This window comes from Mycteria americana, chromosome 2 (genome assembly GCF_035582795.1).
Source record: "Mycteria americana isolate JAX WOST 10 ecotype Jacksonville Zoo and Gardens chromosome 2, USCA_MyAme_1.0, whole genome shotgun sequence".
NCBI lineage: Eukaryota > Metazoa > Chordata > Aves > Ciconiiformes > Ciconiidae > Mycteria > Mycteria americana.
Genome location: NC_134366.1, coordinates 50,675,665 through 50,699,962, shown reverse-complemented (window position 1 = coordinate 50,699,962; position 24,298 = coordinate 50,675,665). Strand labels below are relative to the sequence as shown.

General features: G+C 37.1%; 1 protein-coding gene across 9 annotated transcripts in view; it reads left to right on the top strand.

The window, feature by feature from the left end:
* ULK4 (unc-51 like kinase 4) overlaps positions 1-24,298 on the top strand; it is a 262,151-nt gene that overhangs the window by 142,257 nt on the left and 95,596 nt on the right. Inside the window, exon 33 of one of the 9 annotated variants that reach the window (XM_075493367.1) lies at positions 11,510-11,607. The exons of the other annotated variants lie outside the window; for them this stretch is intronic. Within the exon in view, the coding sequence (XP_075349482.1) occupies positions 11,510-11,557 (48 nt within the window). The 3' untranslated portion in view covers positions 11,558-11,607. Of the gene's footprint in view, positions 1-11,509; positions 11,608-24,298 lie in introns of those variants that run through there. 9 annotated transcript variants of the gene reach the window in all.

Below are 24,298 nucleotides of genomic sequence, written 5' to 3'. Positions count from 1 at the left end.
GCGAGTAGCCTATTTTATGACTGTATGTCTGTGTAGATCTATCATCAGTCGGATTGCTGGTGGAAAAAGAAAAATATGTGAAGGGAAGCAGAGCCATCCTTTAAATCATTTTAATATTCTAAATTGATATTGTACATAATAAAATGACTTTTAAAAAGGAAAAAATATTACTAAAGCATATCCTTCTATCACTCTTTTTCTTATCTGGAAAATTATTTTGAACTTGTGCTCCTGTTAGGGGGGGGAATAAAGTTATTTACATTTGTGACAGCATTATATTCTCTTATAGGAAGGAAATTCAGCTATTTGCATCTTAAAGGAATTGCTTTCTATTGCTAGACACTAATATTTTAGTGTGTATGCTACATAACTATTTTATTATTTTCTATTCAGTGTTAAGGGACGTAAGAAAACTCATGTATAAACCATATTCTTATGTGTTTCTTGCTACGTTTTTTTTATCCTGTCCCAGAAGTAAAAAATTTTACAGATAATGAACATGAGTCTAAAAGACTTTAATAAGGTTTTAAAGCCAGCTATAACATACTGGAAAAGGAAATCACAAACAAGTAGTGAAGTGTGTAGGTCTGCTTTGCAGAAATAGTGACCATGATTACTGCTGATATTAGAACACGTTTCTAAGTTTTATGATGTGACTTTTTTCCATCTCTTTGATCTCACTGTTCATGTTTTATTTTACTGGTCTTCAGTAAGCAAGCAAACATACTGTCTTTGTGGAGGCTTTTTTCTTTTTTATAAAATGTTTCTAAACTAGTCAGAAGTGGATGGTTGTTTTGTGTATTATGGTATAATGTCTTACAAATTGTCTTTTGAAAGAAAATATTTTTACAATGCATTTCAAAGAAAAAGTTATTGCAGAGTAAGAATCACTCTTGTGCCTTGCGTGGGCTCATCTGTCTTTATCACTTTGTTGCTTTGACTGTCCCAAGAACATTTCACGGTGTTGCTTCAAAGTGACTTACAGCCCAGCTGAGGCCTCTGTTCTTTTTGCTTCTTCTGTTGGTTGGGAGGAACAGCCCAGTGTTACAGGGATGCATAGTGATGACACAGTTTAAACTCTCTTCAAAACAATTAACAAATAACTATAACCCTAATATTTGTCCAGTGTTATGGTATGGAATGCAGAACTCCTATGATCCCTTCAGGGATTGACTTGGGATCCAACACAACAGTTGTCCAAAAGTCTCCACCCCTGCAAAGGGTGGAGCATCTGCTTATTACTATATGGTGGCCCTTGGCTGTTGCTCAAAATCCACAAGGTTCCTACTGTATCTAGGGGATTGCCTGTTGTCCTTTGGACCTTGCTGGACTCTGGTAGTTGCCACTTCCCTTAATCCCCTCCAATTACAAAGGCTGTAATAGTGCTTATTCTGAACAACTTTTAAAAAAGTTAGTTTTTCTTGGAAGGCTAAACTGGTTAGGAATATCTAGTTTGTTCAAATACCGTGTTCAGAGAAGAATTTTAAATATATTGTAAAACACTGTAATAGTGCTTACCCTGAACCTTTTACATGTTGGAGCAAGCCCAGTGAATATATACGCTGATGATCAGGGGGGCCTGGAGCACATGGCAGACACAGAAGGGCTGAGAGAACAGGTTTCATACAACCTTTGCAAAGAAAGCTTGGGGGGCTCTTATTCCTGTCTGTAGCTACCTCATTGGACAGTACAGAGAAGATGAACCCTGACTTGTCTCAGCAGTGCACAATGGAAGCACAAGAGGATGAATGCAGGTTGGAAGATGGGAAATTCCAGCTTGATATAGGAAGAAACTTTGCTGTGGGGAGGGTGGTCAAACACTGGAAAAAGGGCCCAGCGAGGACGTAGCATCTCTATCCTTGGAGACTCAGCTGGATGCAGCCCTGAGTCAGCCTGCTTTGACAGGACTGCTTTGAGCAGGGGATTAGACTAGAGAGCTCCAAAGGTACCTTTAACCATATCTGTTGATATGGTTGATAATCAGATCACAGAAGCTGGTTGTATATGGTTGGCCTAATCCAGTCCATCTTCCTAAAAACCAACCAACCAACCAAAAACTACCCCACAGGTTATCTCCTAGCATGGCAGCCACCATGCACTGTGTCCTACCTATAGTTAGACATGTTAACTCCTCTAGATTAGGATCCAAGGCAGTAGTCTCCCAGGTGAGTTTGGGTTTCTGAGCTCTTCATCTGTTTCCTGCTTCCTAATTCCTTGTATGCTTTGACCCTTAAGTAAACAAGGTGGATGGACTGAGGTGGCGATGCTTATTCAGCTGGCTTGGCTCCGGTCCCATTTCTCCCTTATCTGAGCCAGCTACATTTTATACTGCATGAGGGTGTTCTTTTCTGAACCAAATCCAAGACAGACTGCAGGTCAGGGTTGGATGGATGGATGGATGAAGTCAGTGAGTGTTTCTGCCAACTTGTTTTGTCTGGCAATACTCTTGGACATTATGCAAGGTACCTTAAATATGAGTCTTACTTTTGTGGTTTTTGAACAGTGTTCTGAACAAATTTTTTAATTAAGCGGTATATATGAGACTTTTGTGATTAGGTAATCTGAATATTGCAGTGGAGAATTCAGGGTGAAAGAGGTAATATTTTCCTAATTATTATATTTTTATTTAAAAACAGTGCAGCTCTGACCTTTAAGGGAACATGCTAACTTCAGCTTTGAACCTGACAGCTAAAGTTGATGCTATTAGATTTTTCTTGGAAAACTGGAAGAGTTTCCTCTAAAACTAAATGGAAAACAAGTGTACTTAGATGTTAACTAACACCTTTCTTTTTAACTCTGTCACCTTTGGAACAGTTAAGATTTGTAGAATATTTGAAATATGTATTAAGAAAGAAAACTTTTATAGTGTTTAGGAGAAGAATTGTATGTAAAAAAAAACAAAGCAAAATTAAGGACTGATTATGAGTTCTCTATTGTAGTTTAAACTATGGTATTAAGTATTTTCATTGGTTTTTCTCTGCAATTCAGACATCCTAGAAAAGCCTGTTGTTTTCTCACACTAAGGATGGCTTGAATCCATGCATAGTTCAATAGACTTCAAAAAAATATGGAAAGACATGAATTTTCGCCCTGAAAGGGAAATCATATTTCTTTTGTCATTTTATATTGATATATAGCTTTAAATAATAGTCTCCAGTGCTTCATTTTATAGTGTATTCTCCTGTCTAGCCCATTCCATAAGGAATAATTCTGTTAGTGTTCCCCCAGTTTAGTCTGAATGAGAAGAGTTTATGACCTTTTTCTGTGTGGTCACTGAACATTGTACCAGGAATGTAATTTCAGTCATCAGGTCAGTCCATCAGTCTTGGGAACTTAAGGCAGAAGGCTATTGAGCTTATGTTCCTTAATGATGGATGTCACCAGCAACAGGAGTGAGAGAGCAGGACTGACCATCACCACGGACCGCCCTAAAACTTGGATAGGCACTCACTTGCTGCTCACCTTCTCTCCCCTCTCAGGTTTTCTGCAAATGCAAAGTGTTTGAAGATCTTATAAAGTTCACAGTGCAGAGTTTCTGGATCAAGGTTTTTCCTCCTTTTCAACAGTTTTGGGTTGGGTTTTTTTTTTTGGTAGTCATAAAGCTGCTTAGCATTCACATATTCTTTCATCACACTTGATTTGAGCCTTTTTTGATAGAAATTTTGTACATAACCTTCAGGATCTTGTGAGTATCTGTGTAATTAAAATCCTCACAAGCTTTTTTGACACCTAATACTACTCACTTTCAGTTTAATTTGCACTCCTTTTCAAAGCAATCATGAAACCTGTATGTGTTCTGAGGTATTGCACAATGTGTCTGCTGTCAACAGTCCCACCTCTATGTACGCAGCAATGCAAGATGTGTTGCCATTATCACTCAGGAATAACATATTGTGGTTAGATAAAAACACAGTCTAATAAAAACATCTATTTAATCCTTAGTCCTGGTCAGAAAAGCAAACTGAATGTTCTAGATTATAAGAGGAAGTATTACAATGGTAAGCAGAAAAATACTGTGCCGTGTTAATCCATGTGTGGATTTTGGGTTTCCCATCTCAAAAAGGTTATAGTAGAACTGCAGAAAGCGCAAAGAAAAGAGGCACAGATGATCAAAGGTCTGGAATGGCCGCTGTAGAAGAGATTACTCTTCCGTATGCTTTAATCTGGAAGGCGATGATTGAGGGGGAAGTATGATAGCAAACAGTCATGAGTGGCTCATACAAGGTGAATAGGGAACAGTATTGCTGTTCACTGTATCTTCTAATGTAAGAACTGTATTATGAAAACTAAAGAAAACTTTCAGTTGGGATCTTAAAAACTGACAAAAGGTGATACTGCTTCCTGTAGGGTTAAGTTCAGCTATGCCATGGGGTCTTGGATTTACTTGAATTAAAAAAGAGATTGGACAAATTAATGGAAGAAAAATCTATTGAGAGCTATTGTGTTTGAAAGAACTGCTTCTGGCTCAAAGTCCTTGGGCTATGAATTCCTAGAGGCTGGGGAAAGTGTTCTATATACCTGGCTTGTACTTGTAGGGCTTCTTCTGTTGCCGAGTGTTTTAGGTTGTTGGGGTAGGTAACTTTTCGTTTGAACTGAGTCAGGTTATGCTTTATATACTGAAAATGCATGCATGGGAACCTTTCTGTATTGTAAGTTTTTAGTGATTAGCTGTAGAAGTTTGTCTTGCCACTCCTACTTTTGTATGAGAAACCAGATTATTTTTTATGACTTAAACAGATTGACTTGTTTTCTGATGCAGCAGCTATTTCTTTGAGAAATTAGCAGGTTAGAAGTACACAGTATTAGTTTTTTGAGTTATGAGGCTAATTTTCAGTCTGTGCTGTTTATTTGGTTGATGCAAATATGTTGGTATTAACGAGTACATGAGTTAAAAATAAACAGTAATTTTGAGAATTCAGAAACAAATTTGGGCATAAAGTTCTTATTTAAGCTCTTATTTTTAATTGTATGTATTACAAAATAGATAGTATTTAATATCAAGCTCTGTTTCAGTCTTTTAACACCAGCAGCGTTTACTTGTGTAGGTATCTGTATCTCTAATTGTACCTGACTTAAGAAGTGTTTTGGAAATTTCTTCTTGATTAAGGAAGGAATAATTAAAAAAAAAAAATCCATTCCTATTTTGGAGTTGCATCCTGCTCCATCTCAGTGTGAGTTATTCAGTAGGCATATCCGGAATTTTTATCATCATTTCCTAACATAAGTTTTATCCTAGTATTTCTAATTAGGATTTCCATTGTCTTGTTTATATGTCATGAAATATGTATCCTTAAGCAGACAGCATATGCAAAAAGGTATTTTTCACTTACTCAAAAATGCTTTTTTTAGAATACCAAAAGCAATTAGGTTCTGTAATTTGGTGTAATGTTGGTTTTTTTTAATGTGTGTGTGTGCATTTTTTGCTATAGAGAAACTTGCTGGAAACTGTGGCCACAAAACAGAATATGTACTCTTAGGAGTTTTCATGCTAAAAATTATGTATGATTTTTTTCTCATTTCTAGTTCAAGGAGAATTATTGACAGGTTGTAAAACTTTTAGGTCCTTTTACATTTTTAATTTAATAACTAATATCTATGATAAAACTATGGGGTTAATGGTGCTGGTATAATAATTAATTTATTATGCTAAAATGATTCTGAAGGCTGGATGTTTCAAAAGGTATGTCATTTACAAATAAGTAAAATAATATTTTCTACTTAGAAATGTGGTTTATAAAAAGTCAAATATTTATCTAAATTACAATTGGAGATGGAGTATTTTTGTGTGTAAATATGTATCTATCTTGCCATGTACTTAAGTCATTGCAGTTATGTCTAAAAATCAGGTGATACCTAATCTACTTTCCCTGTTAATTCATGTTTGTTTATTTTAATGGGAGATTGATTCATCTAAGGGCTCTTGTTTGCATGAAGAATGTTGGAAACTCTTCTGTTGGAACTGAGTTCTTTGAGTGTTTTTCATGCTTTCTTTGGCTATTGTGGGTTACTTGGACTGCATATGAAATCTGATTTTTGTCATACCTTATTTCCTTTAGGTCTTTTTTTGAAGTATGGTGGTGATCATGTTACTTTTTGTACTGGCAACTAGAAGGGACATAAAAAAGGCTGGACCAGGTCAGATCAAGGGTCTTGACTAGCCTGCTGTTTTTGTATCTCACGGTGGCCACAAGCGGATGTCTAGAAAAAAATTATCAGAAAGAGTAAGCCTATCTGACGTGTCCACCACATACTTTCTCTACATCCAACCACTTTCAACTCAAGACCTTTCTGAGCTGGCTCGGTGTTTCCTCTAAAACTAAATGGAAAACAAGTGTACTTAGATGTTAACTAATACCTTTCTCTTTAACTATGTAACTATGTGTTTAGTATGCTCAAAGGACATCTTTTCCATGGCCTTGTCCAACCCCCCTTGTAGGCCCACATAAACTGCTTGAATTTCCAGAACCGTGGCAAGGCGCTGCACAGCCTGGCTTTGCATAGAGTGAAGAAGCAGCTCCTTTTGTCTGTTTTGAATGTGGCTCCTATCAGATTGATTATTTCTTGTTTCTGTATTCAAGAAATCGGCAAACAATGGATCTTCATCCACTTCTGACACCCTTGATTTTCTAAATCTCAATGTTCCCTCTCAGTTTGCTAAAACAGACTTCTGGACTACAAAGCCATCAATATGTAGGTATTTTTAAATGGAAGCTGTTCCACACTTTTGATCGTTCTTGCCACTTTCTCAGAATATTTTCCATTTTCATATATAATTTTTGACATGTAGGACCAGAGCGGAGTGTTCAAAGGGTGGATGAGCTGTGGGTTTATACAGTGGCATAGTGATTTTCTCTCTTTCTCTCTCTCTCTCTCTCTCATTCTTCCTTCTTTTCTTAACATTTCACTTTGGTTTTTTGACTGCTATCATTGAGCTGTCATTTGTGTGAAACTGTCTTTCCTAACCTGAGATTATTAGTTCATATATGAAGTTAGAACTTTTTCCCTACCACGTGCATTACTTTATGTACATTAAATTTCAGATGCAACTTCAGATACAATCTTTCTCCCTCCATTTACACAGATTCCCTATCTATGAACAAGTTTCAGAGCTCTCAATGTTTAACATAGAACACTTCTACAGGATTTGTATTACATTAAAGCTCTTTTCACTCAGTCATTATAATTGGACAATTTTCACACTTATTAGAGAAAAAATATTTGGGAGGTGGTTGGGGATGAGTAAAGGGATAATTGCACTCCCTTTTAATTAGAGATTTAACTGGTATCATCATCTTCAGAAACCACATTACTTCTGTCACACCCCTTTCCTCCAAATGTTCCTTAGCATTTGCTGCCTTTCTCCCACATTTTAATTTAAATAATGCAGCAAAAGTAGTTAATCTTCTGGATTGGTAGCTGGTTCTGCTGTGAATAAAATTAAACAAATTAAATACTTTATCTTTCATCCTCGATCCTCCCCCACTTTTACCAGTAACTGGTAAATCTCACCTCCTGTTCTTTAGGCTTTTTTTCCTCATTTTCACAGTCTTGAAGTGCCCGCACCTTGGACACATTTCATTTTATTTGGTTTTTCTCCTATAATCAGTTTGTAATTTTGTAGTATTTATATACATATATATACACACACACACAAACACACATATACATATATATAAGTATATGAGTGTGTATATATATAAAAAACCATTACATACATACATGTGACATTATTTATGTTAGAAATCTCCATGTCTTTGTGACCTGATAAGTGTTCTTCATACTGGGCTGTGTGACATAAAAAAGAAGAAATGTGCCTAGTCCCAGGAGTTACGTGTCAGTTGATTGTGAGCGGGGGAAGAGGGAGGGGGGAGGACAGCAGCTTTGGGAAGCTGACAGGGCTGCTCTTGTTTGTAACTGCTGTGTGCCCCAGGGCTGGCTGGAGTGCAACCCTGCAGCCTTCCCTCATTGCCACCCAACTTGGCCAGTCCCTGAATCACAGATCAAGCCAAAGAGCACATGGAGACCTCGTGAAGAGGAGTGAATGCTGCAAATATGTGAAACACAGGTGCTGCAGAAAGAGTGTGAGTGATGATTCTTCCTAATGTGAGACTTCACAAGTCTAGTACCAAATTGGAAGTTATGGGGAGAAATCCTGACCTTACCATAGTTCATGTGAATTTTATGAGAAATTTTAAATGGGTTGTATAGAAACAAATCACCATCAATGAAAATGTTCACCTAAAGGCATTAATTTCTACGCTTAAATATTTATTTATTTTTGCTGTAGAAGCAATATTAAAGCACAATCTCATTCCTCCCAAAGTTTGTGTTTGTCAGGCTGATTAAGACCAGTCTGCCAATTTACTGTTCCTGCAAATGCAAATACCAAGACAGAGAAAGCATTTAAGGAAAAAATACATACTGAAGTAAAAATACATACTGAGATGCATGCTTTTCAGAACGAGAGTCACTGAACTTGTGACCAGAATTTTACTATGACGTTATCTCTGTTCTGTCAAACAACTGAGGTATATCTCCTGACCTCATCTAAATAAATATTGGTGTAGGAATGTGGCAGTTGCTGACTGTACGGTTATTGACCAGCTGCATTCTGATGACTAAGGTAATAAGCTATTGTGTGCTTCACAATAGAGCTTGTAAAAGAATATTGAATGTCCGTGAACGGTTTCTGGCTGGCAGAGGTTCCACGTTATGCTCCTGAACTCTGATCATTTATCTAGAAATTTGTCGGGTTTGGCTTCAGTCATGTATAATACATTCCTTACGTTAATGTCTTCCTGAAGAGTTCATATTGCGGGATGATAATTAGATTTTAGAATGTCAGTCTTCCACAAAGCAAAACAATTTAAATCTTAATATTCTGCTTTTGACTTTCTGGTTTTAACTGTAGTCATTTCCTCATTGTCTTATATGCTTAGTTTCTAAATATATTTTGTTTTATAAAATGTTTTTATAGGCAAGCTTAAAAAAATCATTGCTTTGCTAAAATGGATTTATAGTCAAATATATGCAAAAAGATTAAGCCTACCATGATTGAATCTTAGCTTACCCACTGTAACTTTCTAATTATAATTATAACAGTAGCATCATCTCAAAGAGTCAGCTGAAATTTTGGTAGTCTCTTTTTTTCCTCTTAGGTTTGTCTTTCAAGTCCCCTGTTTGTATTACAAGGTTCAGTTTCTGCCCCTTGCTTGCTTTGAGCAAGTAGTTCTTTGCTATTCATGTGGGTACAGGAAGCAAAATTGTGCCCTAGAACTGGTTTTTGTTTTTGTTTGTGGGTTGGTGGTTTTTTGGGTTTTGGTGGTGTTTTGTTTTGTTTTGTTTTTTTCATTTTTGTGGTCCCTTTCAAACTCCTGCCTACCAAATATAGTAACAACCTGTTCAAACATCATGATACTACATACAGTTGCTGACGGTTTTCACTCTGCAGTTTAAATGGTAGCCATACATTGATCCCTATGGCAGATACAGAAGCACTGTTTGGTGGGTGACGTTAGTTTTAATTTTCCAGTGCTATTTTGTGTGATTTGATATAGAGTTTGGCAATAAAATAGATTGCGTACAAGGACAAAACAGATTTCTTTGAGTTACTTTACTCAAATGAGTAAAGTTTGCACCAAGCAGAAAGGATACGTACAGGGGTCGATAGCTCCTTTCACTACTGCAGAGAGCCAAAGATTATTCTGTAAACAGTCCAATTAATTTGTTACTGTATATTGTGAAGTTCCACATTTACTTGCCCTGTAGCAAGTTCTGGAGCAGGATTTAAATTCACTGCACGTAGCTATCTTTAGGGCTCACATCTGGATGGCACTGTAGGAGCATATTGCTGAAAGCAAACAGACTAGCAGTTTTGATGGTAACAATGGAGTCTGAGAAAACACTGGATGCCTGAATAAGATTCCATTAAAAAAGGGGGAGCGAGAGGGATGTCTAATGCAGTCCATTTAATGCAGAACTCTCCAGAGAGTGAAGTGGGGATTATGCCTGCTGCCCTTCTTATTAAAGACTAGTATAGAAGATGCTTGTTGGGCGAATGGTATCTCCATAACAGACGCTCTATTACTCATGAATACGTTTCTAATTATATCTTAATGATCTCAGCCACAAATAGGAAAACAAAAATCTTTGTCTCCCTGAGTGGTTACCTTAGTGGCTGCAGGATTGGCAAGGTTTCGATTATCCATCTCCTCTCACTAATCCCAGGGGACTTCATTGTGAGAAATGAGACTTGTTTATGATGGTGAATTAAATTGCTGTAAAAGGTTATTTCAACAGACAGTTGGGAAATCATAATAAAATAATTTAGTAAAAATGGGAGCTAGAGTATGCTTAATGAAACATGATTAGATTTAATTTTCTTGCTATTTCAATCATTAAAGGTACATTATCCTTTCTCAGACGTCATTTGGGCTCTTTGCCATGAACCCAGTCTTAGTAACAGACTGAAACTTGCATGTTCCATTAGGATATGAAAATGGCTAATGATACCCTACTCTCCTCTCCCTGGCTTTTGTAAAATTCCTGTTACCAGCTTTTCAGATATATTTTAGCTGTTTTCCTCTTTCATCCTTTTATTCCCTCTCACATCTATTGTACACATTTTTCAGTATGAATAACTATTCGGGGAAGATAGGTTGAACGAAGTGAAGTAAAATACTAATATAGTTACCTTAATAACTGTGAAATGGCTTATTATGAGTAATTAAAAAATTATCTCTTTTAGTTATTACTCAGACCCTGTGTTCTAACAGAGTTAATATTTTAATCAGTTCATGTAAAACATGTTTCTATGCTGTCTTAATCCAGTGGCCCAATTATTTTGGGGCTTTTGGTAATTTTTTTTTCTTTATTCTTTCCTTTTAAAGTGCATTGACACATTGTGTGACGTATATTGGCTAAAATTTCTGTCTGGCCTCTAGTGATAATAAATGTAGTTCTCAATGATATTTTATGCTTCTCTCAGCATCAGAATGCTACTTTGATCTAAAAGTATCCAGCTCCTTTTCAGGCTGTGAGTTCATATGAGAATAAAACTACTTTTTGTTGATAGACAACTTGGGCAGAGCAGCATATCTTGCTGATAGGAACTGGTCATGGCTCCATGGTTTTCAGGACTTGAGTGTGTTGTTTGAGGGAGGAGATATTTGGGTTATTTCAGTGTTTCATGATATTATTGCAGTTTGGATGTAGGTTTCACTGAGAAAGGCTTCTTGTGTTCATGGTGAAATTTCTGCACAAAGTGGCATGGGGGGCAGAGGAGAAAGGCAGACCTCAGGGTAGCCAGTAGCCTATTAATCAGGAATGTCTTAGGGGAGGGGGCCAAGTGCAGATTCCTAGTTCAGAATCACCCAGAGGGACTGGTTGACACTGGGTTTCTGAAGCTCAAAATAAGTATTTTGACTACTAGGCAAGATGTTTTACTAGCGTCTTTCACCATCCCCTACTGAAGTTACTTCAGTTTGTATATATTAAATTTTTGTTGTAGCAGAGGCTTCTGATGATCTGGACTTTCACTGAAAATGAGGAGAAATAGAAGAACTTCAGTCCTCTACACTTCATGTGAGATAGAGAACTACTGTGGGGTACAGGTACTGTGAGAACCTAGGGAGTGTGTCAGTGCAGACTGGGAACGTTTGTTTTTTTTTTTTTTAAGTCTTGAACATTTGAGGGAACGGAACATCTAGCTCTGCTTTGAAACAACATAGAGTCTCAAGACATTCATTTTTTAGTGTTAGAATAGTTTCATTTGAATTTTGTATGTCATAGTTAATTTATGAGAAAATGTGTGTGTATATGTATATTTGTGTGTGTGTACGTACTTAATGTATCCTGTCCCTCTTTTAAAGCACTAGACATAAAGTCTCATATAATGTTTAGTATTTGTTTACTACTGAAAAGAGGTACGGGGGGGGGGGGAGGTCAGGTCACTCTTTTGGGGGTTGAAGGCACTATGTTTCCAGTGGCTTCATAGTGTATCTCCTGTGTTTCCAGGAGATAACTTCCTTAACAGTCAGGAAAAGCAGGAAGGTTTGAATTGGACCTGTGCTCGGAAAAAACCATGAATTGATGACTGGAATATATCTTTGTCATTAACTAGAATTTATTTTTGTAACCTATACCAATTTTAAAACCTGTATTCCTAAAGTTCATTTCTTGAATCATTATGTAGGCACCTGAATAGAAGTGACTTGGGGGGAAGGGGTTGGGCAAGTCTATGAAGAAAATTACAATAAATCATTTGAAGATTACCCTGGAAAGATGTGCAATTTAAAAAATGGTGTTCAACATACTGTTAATAATAGTAATAATAAAATGCAAAATAACTTCCTCTGTCTTTGAGAAAGAAGTAGGACTTGTTTAGAAGAGCTTCCTGTTTTGCTGATGTTAGTCATTCTTGATTCTGTCTTTGATCCATCTGTTAGTCTCCTATAAAAATGGAATAAATTATGGGTGAGATCATATGTAGCAGCAAGAGGTATACTTTCTTCTAAGTCATGGCATCTGATATTGCTTTACAAATGCTTATGAGAAGCAGAATTGCTGTCCGTCCATTGTATTCTTGTAGATCTGAGTTAAGACCAGCTTTTAAATCCAAAGTTGTGCCCTTGCTCCTCTTTGAAATGTAGGAGGGGACTTCAGAACAACTGAGAATGAGAGTTTTCAGAAGTGGTGCTTGGTTTGTGCCGGGCAAGCGCACAAAGAGTGCCACAGGGAGTACAGCGGGGTACCAGCTGACCCTGTAGTGCTGAGCATATCTGTACCATGAATTTTTCAAACTGCCTACTGCTTGGCACTATTGAGATTGCCACCATGGGAGCAAGACTCAGGCCATTCCAAAATTCATTGTGCTATACTTTTTTTTTATACACTCAGTGAAGTAATTTCTGTTTTCTGTCTTGTCTTCCTAGTTTAATATTCTGGGTGATGAGAACTGTTCATGCTTTATGTCTGTGCCTTTTATTTAATAGTAGCTGCTATGTGAAAATGAGGATGTTGTCACTCAAGTGACTAAATCATAGAATCATAGAATGGTTTGGGTTGAAAGGGACCTTTAAAGATCATGTAGTTCCAAGACCCCTGCCTTGGGCAGGGACATCTTTCACTAGATCAGGCTGCTCAAAGCCCTGTCCAGCCTGACCTTGAACGCTGCCAGGGATGGGGCATCCACAGCTTCTCTGGGCAACCTGTTCCAGTGTCTCACCACCCTCATGCTAAATAATTTCTTCCTTATATGTAATCTAAATCCACCCTCTTTTATTTTAGGTACCATCTTAAATTCACAAGAACAGTAATCTGTTGCACATACAAATTTATGATATGCACGTACAATGCATATACAAATTTGTATTATTATCAACCTCATATTACAAGTATGTTTTGAATAATAATTATTATTATTACTGCTATTCTTGTTGGCTGTCATTTCTTCTCCATTTTACTTCCTTCTCATCAGTTCTGATTCTGGTTTTGCTTCATAGTCTGGCATCACTGGCAGACCACTGCGGGCTAAGGAAACGATTGTCTTCCAATATCAGTGAATTCCAGTGGCTGGAGGATATAATTCCTGTGACTGATGTTGCATTCATGCTGTCTGTATTTTATAGACCTAAAATGGGGCTGTCACTTTATAAGTATTTTGCTGAAATACGTACCTGAATTATGACCTACTAAAGTGAACTTCCTCATGTTCACTTTTTCTAGGGTCACAGGTAGTATTAAAGTAAGTATTAAATGCAAAACAGGAAGAAAACAAATAAAGGAATAAAAGATCATGATGAAAGCAAAAAATGTTATTTCTGTCTTAGGCCAACATAACCAAGATATGTATGCTGTCTTTGGTTCTGCTGCCACAGGCAGAACTAATTTAAAAGCAAACTCTGTGGAGTCTGGAAATTGCAGCAACATTCTAGAACAATTTAAGCAAGGATAAGGTACTGTGATTTAACTTTGAAATGCTGTCTTTTTAGTCTCTAGATTTATTTATTCTTTTTAATTTTTCATCGTAACTACATGCCATTCCTTCTGGTAAACAGTAATAAAGCAAAATCATGTTAACCTTGCACAGAATTTGGTTAAAGAATAGGGTTGGTGGCTTGCTTGTTAGACACCAAGTTAGGCTGATGAGTGGATAAGATATTTGTGGGAGATTTTTGGATAACAGTAAGCTTCCTTCCTGTTGTGTCTACAAGAGAAAGCGTGATTCTAGTATTTACATAGAATAAGAAACTATACTTCCTTTTATTTTTTTCTTTATTTGTTCCAGTTCAGAAGTCGTCTGGCTACTCCTTCCAAATATTCCCAAATGTGACTCTTAATACCAGACTTGTGTCTCTAAGAGCAGTGAGATTTTTGGTGGCTATGAACACTACATTTTTTTAGGCCTGGATTTCACAAATACTTATTTTTGTAAACTGACATTAAGAGAGGTAGCAAATACTTCAAGTCTTATTTAGCCTAAATATGTGTATCAAATCCACTTAGGAGAGTTTTAATCACTGTGGCACACACACAGCTAGGACTAGTATGAATTGTAATCTTGCCTTCAAATTCTGAATCTTTGCTCCAGTATCATAGTTCAGTTCTGTTCAGAGCATTGATTTTTCACTTTCATGCCGGCTCTTTTTATTCTTGGACTTCATATAGGCATATATGAACTTCATCATATGAACTTCATCAACGTATAAGTCCAAGATGACTTGAATGGGTGTCAAGATAACACTGTGATGCATGGGGTATGAAAGTGTGTGTGTGTAATATACATACTGTTTATCAGGGAACATTAACTTGAGATAGAGTTGAGAGTAGAGATTATATACCACTAATTTATAGAAGACGACACTTTACAGAGGTAGTTTACCCATAAATCCTATTTCTATATCTCACAGAGGTATTGTAACATACCTAAAATATTTTTCATTTCCTGGATTTGTAAGTATTTAATAATTTGATTACGGTAAAGGTTTGCTAATGTTCATGGTCCTTAATTAACTGATTAAAAAAAAAACCCAAACCAACTAACCAAGCATGTATTTGAGTCTACCATCCATTATACTTTTTTTTCTAGTGTTCAGTTGTCTGGAAACAATAGTGCTAAAATGGAGGCGATACCCAATTCTGTAACCTTCTGAAATGTCAGAAGGAAGGGAGGAGGCCGGTGATTTGAAAGGGAGTTGTTATAATTTAAGTATTGGGCCAATCATGGATTGTCTTGTCTTGACCATGAATATCAAGCAAAGAAAAATCATGCCACATAAAATGTCCCTATATTTCTTTAGCGTATATATGAATTTCACTCTTAAGCAAACAACTTTAGTGTTGAGAGTTAATGTTTATTGAATATAACACCACCAAAAAGCACTGTGGTGATGAGTAGAGTTATTTAACAATTTTTTATTTACACTTAATAAACACAGTGTTTTGCTAGATAGAGTTTTCACTTATAGCAATCAGTTCATAATTCCTCTTGTCTTGTTTGCCTAGTGTCATAGTAGAATATAGTTTGCTTAGAGCATAATTGCTTGTCTGTCTAAGCCCAGGACAGGAACATGAAAGAGATGCACTGTCTCTCATGGGATAATAATGCTGGCTGTATTACTCTTCAGCACTTCTGCCAGTCTGTTCACTGAGGAATATTGTTAGCGCTCCCCTGTTTCCTGCCTTGTGGCTTGGTGCCTTGGTATAAACTAACAGAAGATGTAGCTTGCTGCTATGGGAATAACTTGAGTGGGGAAAGACTGGGAGATGAATTTGCTAGGACATCCATATGCAGTAGTATGTGTACTTTGAGCTGAGTGAAGTGTTGATAGCTGATAGAGTCTGATTGTTGAGTATGTTTGTTTTCTAAATGCATATCTCTGGGAAAGTGCAACACCTCTATGAACAGGTGTCCAAGATTGAGATTAACGGGCTGCCTTAAAAAAAAGGTATTAAAAAAGTGAGAATTTCCCACTGTTTTTCAGGCTAGTAATTAACTACTTAGATAATCCCTAAAAAATCCTAATAATAGAAAATAAGAAATGATAAAATTATTTAGAAGATCCCAAATGTGATGAGACTATACCATGAATCTAGTAACAGAAGATTCAGCAGATGCTTCCTTTTGATGTAACAGCCCTTCATTGTTTTCAAGTTTAATGTAATTTGAATAAACTAATTATCAACATTCTCTGTTGCATTAACAGATTGAGTAAAGGTGAATGTGTGAAAAAACAATGTATTCCAAACTAAATAGTATTTTGGAGGTAGAAGGCATAAAGCAAAGGGTAAAAACCAAAAATTAAACATGTAAATTCATTTTTCCTTCTGCTTTTGACAGCATGACTGTGGTGGGTTGACCCTGGCTGGATGCCAGGTGCCCAGCAAAGCTGCTCTACCACTCCCCTCCTCAGCTGGATAGAGGAGAGAAAATACAATGAAAGGCTCATGGGTCAAGATAAAGACAGGGAGAGATCACTTGGCAATTACTGTGACAGGCAAACCAGACTTGACTTGGGGAAATTAGTTTAATTTATTACCAATCAAATCAGAGTAGGGTAATAAGAAATAAAACCAAATCTTAAAAACACCTTCCCCCCACCCCTCCCTCCTTAACTTTACTCCTGATTTTCTCAACCTCCTCCCCCTGAGCAGTGCAGGGGGACTGGGAATGGGGGTTGCAGTCAGGTCACCACACATTGTTTCTGCTGCTCCTTCCTCCTCGGGGAGGACTCCTCACACTCTTCTCCTGCTCCAGCATGGGGTCCCTCCCATGGGAGACAGTCGTCCATGAACTTCTCCAACGTGAGTCCTTCCCACGGGCTGCAGTTCTTCACAAACTGCTCCAGTGTGGGTCCCTTCCACGGGGTGCAGTCCTTCAGGAACAGACTGCTCCAGCGTGGGTCCCCCATGGGGTCCCAAGTCCTGCCAGCAAACCTGCTCCAGTGTGGGCTCCTCTCTCTCCATGGGTCCACAGGTCCTGCCAGGAGCCTGCTCCAGTGGGGGCTCCCCATGGGGTCACAGCTTCCTTTGGGGGCATCCACCTGCTCTGGCGTGGGGTCCTCCATGGGGTGCAGGTGGATATCTGCTCCACCGTGGACCTCCGTGGGCTGCAGGGGGACAGCCTGTCTTTACCACGGGCTGCAGGGGAATCTGCTCCAGTGCCTGGAGCACCTTCTCCCCCTCCTGCTTCACTGACCTTGGTGTCTGCAGAGTTTTTGCTCTCACTCCTCTCTCCTCTCACTCCTCTCTCTGGCTGCAATTGCACAGGTTCCTTCCCCCCCCCCCCCCCCCCTTCTTAAATATATTATCACAAAGGTGATACCGCTGTTGCTGATGGGCTCGGCCTTGGCCAGTGGCGGGTCCGTCTTGGAGCTGGCTGGCATTGGCTCTATTGGATCTTAGGGGAAGCTTCTCTCAGCTTCTCACAGAAGCCACCCCCTGTAGCCCCCCTGCTACCAAAACCTTGCCATGCAAACCCAGTATGACTATATCTCCCCTCAGCCCAACTAAATTATGGTAGGGAAAAAGCGTTCTTTTCTCGTTCAGACAGGTTCCATTTCTCTGTGTTTCTTTGTCAGCCCGTGGCTTCTAATTCAACACCTTTTTTCTCCAGCACCACTGAGTTTAAGTCTGTGAGTATGAAGAATAAAACAGTCAATTTGAGATTAAGCGGGACAATGGATATTTTTCCCATCCCTTTCTACTTCCTCAGAAAAGTCTAGTCTTTCCTCAGTTGTTTTTTTTTTTTTTTTTTTAGTTGTCAGGGAAAATGTCAGGAAGGGTATTTCAATCTGGATCTTGCACACCTCAGTAGGTAGTATAATCAATGAGTCAGTCTCAATTTCTGTTTTTAGCTACTAATTTAGCAACTAGTTAGCTGTAGAGAAGGGAGAAGAGATAGAGACCCATTCCTTAACAGTTGATGATGTATTTGGGAATGCAGAGTTAAGGAGACCAATGTTCAAATCCCTGCACAGCCTGATTCCAGCAGAGATTTGAAACTAAATTTTCAGTATTCTAGGTGAGTTCCCTAACTTAGTACCCTATTCAGCATATGTCTCTCTTTATTATTTTAAGCAGAAATTCCATTCTGAACCCTTCAAACCTTTTCCAGTCAAAGTTTTTAATATGATCCTTTGGATAAGTCTAATGAATCTATGTTCTCTAAATTAAAAATGTCACCAGCAAATTCCCCAAACTCATCTAAACTTCTTTCCTTGTAGTGGCGAAGCGTCTTTTACATCAAAGCAAAATCCATGTGGAAAAAAAGATGTCAGTTGATTGGTATCTGTCATTCTGAAGTTGTTGAAGAACTAGCTTTTAATTAATGCTGAAAACACAAGTGTGAGAAGTGAATATTTTGGTATGGAAATTTCTTGGTGTAATGGTTGATTGCAGCTCCCAAGTGACTTTGCAGTTCAAATGCCTCACTGATACTTGAGACTCTCCAAGGTATCTACAGATTTATACTAAATATGAAGTTACTGCTGTGGTGGTATCAATTACTTCTAGAGCTTCATTGCTTCAGAACGTACCAGCATGAATGCTTCCAGGGTGCCAGGATCTTCCTTGATATGAGGAAGTTTAATTCTCCAGAGTAAGATATGTATATAGGTTCTTTTCCGTAGTGTCTTTTCTGTCTTGAGCAGATTTTTCTTTTAAGGGAGTTTCTGAGTGTTAGTCACAATTAATAGCTTTAATACTCAAGAAGCTAATTGCTTGGATACTTCTTTCTAGGTAATGGGGAAAATTTATGTTTTTATAGGAAGATGCTTCAGTAATTAACTGAAGCTCCTGTGAAGGAGCCTGACTCTACTTGAGATGAGTCTTCTCAGGCTCCCTCTGTAGACAGTAAAGAAAATTTCCGTTGAGAATAAGTTCTTTTCCTAAGGTTTCCAGGACCAAAGGAGAAGCTTTGAGGTTTCATTGGTGCCAGAAATTTAGGTGCAATTCTGTAGGAAGAAGAAATGGCATTGCATTTAGAGATTTGCTGCTGAGTTGCTTTACACTTCATCTGTAACAGTGAATGTAAGATTGCATGGCTGGTTATTGTTTTCTGTGTTGTGCTGCAACAAAATTTATCCTGTCTTTGTCCAAAAATTAGACAAAAAATGGTACATGAATTTCACTGAATTGGACCATTAGTTTCCTGTGGTTGGTTTGTTGTTTTATGGTGGTTTGTGGTTTTGGTTTTGGGGTTATTTTTTGGTGGTTGGGTTTTTTTTTCCTTTTGATGACTTTGATTCACTGAAAATTGGCTAACAGAAACTTCCATGCCAATAGCTGTTTTTTTTAGTCAGATAAATACAAAGCAAAAGCAAGAACAAAAAGGAATTCTTACTCAAAATTTGGGACTTTGGTAGTTTACACTATAAAAACTGTATGTTCATTTTAAGAGTGTATTGATATCCTGGCGTCTTTCCCTTTTCATCATGTATAAAGTAGTACTGGTGACAAGCCTTTGTATGGTTTCCCTCTTAATAACCTTGAAGACTGTCTACCTCTAATTCTGAACAGATTTAACTATTCTTCTCTTTATTTAGTTTATAAATCTCATGCTTGCTGACATAAGACAGTTTTGTAATCCTTAACCTTCTACTTAAATTTTTCTTCTTGGATTAGCATGGTTTATTCAACTTCCACAAGTTCGAAACATGAAGTGGTCCTCTTAAAGGAGGAAAAGTAGTTAAGCTATTAATAGGTGGTGTTAAAAATACTGTTCTTTTCACGTGTCTGTTCTTTGAAGTTGTATTCTCACAGGATTTGGGAATAAAATGAGAAGAGAAAGGACACTGGCCTTATTTATATTTTCTGTTCTTAATGTATATTGTATGAAAGACGTACGTGTATGATCTTGACAGAAGCTGGTTTTCTAAAAGTAAAAAAATTCATCTTTTAATTCTACAGAGACAACATTCTTTAGAGCTCTGTTTGTTGTAAATGTCACATTTCCTCCTTATGCCTCATGAGATTCTGACCATTAACACAGATAAATTTGCATGCTCGTCTCCATGATAACAAGGAATTTAGGGAAATGAAAAGGGTGTAACAAATGTGTTCCAGAATAAAAAGAAAGATTGCTAGGTCTCTGAAAATCTGAACTTAGGTATGGCAAGAGAATGCACTTGTAAATTGATATACTTCTCAAAAATGGATGTACTTCTCAAAAAGTATCTTGTGAAGTTTTGCATTGCCTGCTGCAGTGGATAGGAGAACAAAATCGAAGACTAACACTACTGCTTTCTGTTTGTTGATACTTGACATCCTAGGTTTTTATTAATGGTGTCCTTTCTCCTTCATCAGCCCTTCAAAATTACTGCTGTTTCCCTGTCCTCGATTGACTTTGCCTAAGCACTTGGTGACTAAGAGTACAGATTTTGGTTTTTTTTTTCTTTTTTTTTTTTTTCAATATTCCAACAGGAATTTCTGTGAAAGTTGCAAGACTTCTTATCTTCATGTGTGGACTGAATATATCACTGTTGTGATACATCTGAGAAGCATGATTATTCCAGAAATTGGTTGCCAGATTAGTAGTTGCTCCTTATTGTATGACCATACCCAGAGGAAAATATTTGGAAATATTAGCTCTGTTAGAACTGTGCTTTTGAAAAAGGCTAATTTTTTGAAAAGCAGAGTAGCAAGAGCCATGGCTGTGCTTACTTCTGACTTAAATCATTAATAAGGAGAATAGTATTACCTTAATATTAGAGATCCATATTTATAAGCTTTCAGTTTATGCATAACTGGTATTATGCATCAAAAGCCACAAAATGTTAAAGACCAGATTAGTCAACTATGTACGTAGCTGGATTAAATTTGTTTCTCAATGGGCTTCCTCTTGTGATTGAAGAACAGTGCGTATGCTGTTGTGAATGTCCCTTGCAGGCTGCATGCTAATAATACCATTTCATACAGCAGGGTTCTACTGTTATGTCCAGAAAAGTTTCTGATCCTCTATTTCACATATACAAAGTAATACAGTATATCAAAATAAACTAGGTTGAATGCAGTGTTAAACTGTGCTCTTGTTAAAGGTCCTTGTTAGCATCAATCCTTTGGTTTATTTTATCTCAACTATACTGTGCCAAAGAATCATCATGTAAAAATGGCATCTTTTAGTAAATATAATTTGGATATGGTTCATTTCTATAATTTTCTTCTTTAAATGCATTTAGTGTATGAAAAAATCAAGCCTCCATCTTGTTACAGCCCCTTATTTACCTCACTTGCATTCATAGGTCATATGTAAGCTTGAGAAGGAGAGCCCCTTTATAGTTAAAGTTTAATCACTCTGACTGTATTGAATGAGCTGTAGTACTGTGATATATAGCGGTCCTTAGAGTTAATTACAGCATATCTGCAAACATAGCATTTAGTGCATTTTCTTCTGGATTCTTAAGATACAGGAGTAGGAGGCATGTATGTGAAGTCTCCCGAATTGGTAACTTCTTATCACAATTGCTATCTCTTTTGTTATCTAAAATGTAATGAAAATACTGTAGTTTGCCTATGCTGTTCTAAGTTCTAATCCACTTAAAGGAAGAGAAATGGCAGCTTTAGCCATAGTATCTTGCCAAGATTCGTACTCCCACTTTGCTAATTTACACCCTCTTACCTAACTGGCTTTAAAAAAATACTTCAACTAATTTCATTTGTTAACGTACAACCCTTCAAAATTAGAATGAAAAGTTTAATGGCCTAAATACAGTGCAGTCCTATTTGAAAAGCTTGATTTATCTTCTGTGGTTCCTTTTTTTTTTTTTTTTATACTAGTATTTCCTTGTTATGCCCTTGGTATTTCATAGCTGTCCTTTTTAAATACTGAAGCAATTAGTTTTGAGAAGGCTGATTCTTCAGGGTCCAGTGCTTTCCTGCCTTTCATTCGCCAAAGCCGTACATTTTAATGAAGTTGTTTCATCTGTGTTGCCAAACACTAGAATTTTGCTGCTTCAATTCTAATTATCTCTGCTGGCAAATGCTATGTTTTATTAAAGCTGTCAAGTGCACTGTTCATTAAATGTCCACAGTCTGTGGTGCTGTGCACACAAATTAGATCAGCTTTGCTCCTTGATAGATTATGAAGAAGTTAAATATTTTTATATAAACCTCTAATACCAACTCTTAACAGCGATCAGTGATGGCTTAGATAAGTAAAGCATACCTGTAGCTTCTTGAAACCTAGTATCTTGTCAAAAACCATCTAGGATACATATGTTAAAACTCTAGTAGTACAGCTGAGTATACTGTTTGTAAGATTATTTTATTCATTAAGAGACCATTTTCCTTCCTCAGGATACCTACATTGCATCTTGAATTCTAGTTTATATGCATTTAGGGTAAGATAAGTTCTGTTACACATGCTTTGATGTAAGTAAAAGCATCAGTGCTAGTCTTTCAGTAGAGGGTTGTATAGTGTAATTGATCTCCATTAAAAGCAAAGATGGCTTCATTTTAATGTTACTAACCTGGTGAATGCAAAATATTGCTATCGTAAGCAACTACCAGCTTCTCTTGTAATTGCATATCTCAAAAGGGAATTTTACTAGAAGATGTTTACTTCAAATATATGGGGCAGTAATAGAAATATAGTACTTGCAAAGAAAATATTTGAGTCTGCTCTCATTTTGGCACTTGTGGAATTTTTTTGCTTTTATTAATTTTATATTCTCAGTGTATGTATCATTATCTTCAATAACACAAATAGGCATTCTTACTATTTAATGTATTGTTTTCTAAATGTTCTTTAGGAGAATTAATAAGATATTGTGATGATAGACTACCAGATAAACACATTGTCGATCTTCTGAAAAAATGTTTTTCTTACCCTTCAGCTATCTGTAGGAAATAAGTTCAAATTTATTTTTAATACTATGGCTTTATGGTATCTCTTTTCTGTATTGGTTACCTTATCTTTTGAAGAATGTAGTGTTTATACTTTTCAACATTGCTTTTAGATTTATCAGGCTGTATCTGAAACCTTCAGAGGAACAGATATTTATTGTAGTCTTTATAGAAACCATAAATGACATCTCAAAGTGCTATGTAGAGTAAATAGAACTTTGGGGCTCTTGGATATATATATTTTTTAGGGTTTGGTAGGAAACTACAGTCCTTCAAAGGCTGTGAGCCTCTCTTCCTTGTCTCTTCTCCTTGTGATCCAGTTTAAAGTGCTCTAGTACAAATAGAAAATTCATACAGCCTGAAGTTGAATAGGAGGCTGTGTATGTGTATATATGTATCTGTTAATGTATTCTGTGTTATCATGTATATTTTGTAGTATTTACAGGAAATAATAGCATTTAATTTTAGTTTTTGAGTGCAGAAACAAATTAATGCTCTCAAAGCAGTCTGAGCCTCTGCCTGTGAAAACCTTTCCTTCAGTAGTTAAATGTTTAAAGGAAAACATTTGTTCTTCACATAGTGTGACCCTTTATACCACTGTAACAGAGGACTTTCCAAAGTGGCATTGAAGATGCATTTCACAGTATCCTGAATTTTATTAGACTAGTCAAGAAATAAACATCAGGAGTGTCTCACTTGAGAATTTCTTGCAACCAGTTATATGATGTTTCCAGGCAGGGATTCAAATAGTGTGGCTTATCCTAAATGCAGTGCTGATGACTTAGTCCTGGCCCAACCCAGAAATGGCTTATAAACTGGAGGTATCACTCCAAATGCCATTCATAGGTTGACTTGAAGTGAACTGTTGGAAGAATAGTAAAATATGTTCTTTGTGATTGCTGCTGGCTAGCAGTCAAGCAGCCTAATTCTGCACCAGCTATGGTATTTAGATGGTCAATAAGATTATCCTAAAGAAGGATAGATTGCTCCTGTTTTTTTCAAGCATATATCTGAGACAGAAGGTCATAAATACCTGAGCAAAGAGGTGTAGAAAATAAACTGTTCTTGGCCACTGGTGCTCATCTCCTAAAGGAACTGTCAGGGAGAGAGTTCCTTTGACTGTATTCAAGGGCTGAAGTAATTTTTGTAATCTGAAATACTTAACCCAACTTCAGACCAATGATCTTTTGTCTTGTTCAACTTAAATTTTAACTTTTTTCAAAGGCCTGCTGTCAGACAGGAGATGGATCAGAATAGATGGCATATTCTGTGGCAGTGAAGTAGTTGAGTGATAGCAGTATATTAAGAGATTTGTTGGGAAAGGGAAGCATGGAAGTCACCTAGGTGCATGTGAAAAGTCTACAATACATGAAATATGATAATTTTTTCTTGATGGTGTTATTTTCACTTTGGATTTATGTTTCTATGTGGCTTTGAGTCTGAAAAGTTGGACAAA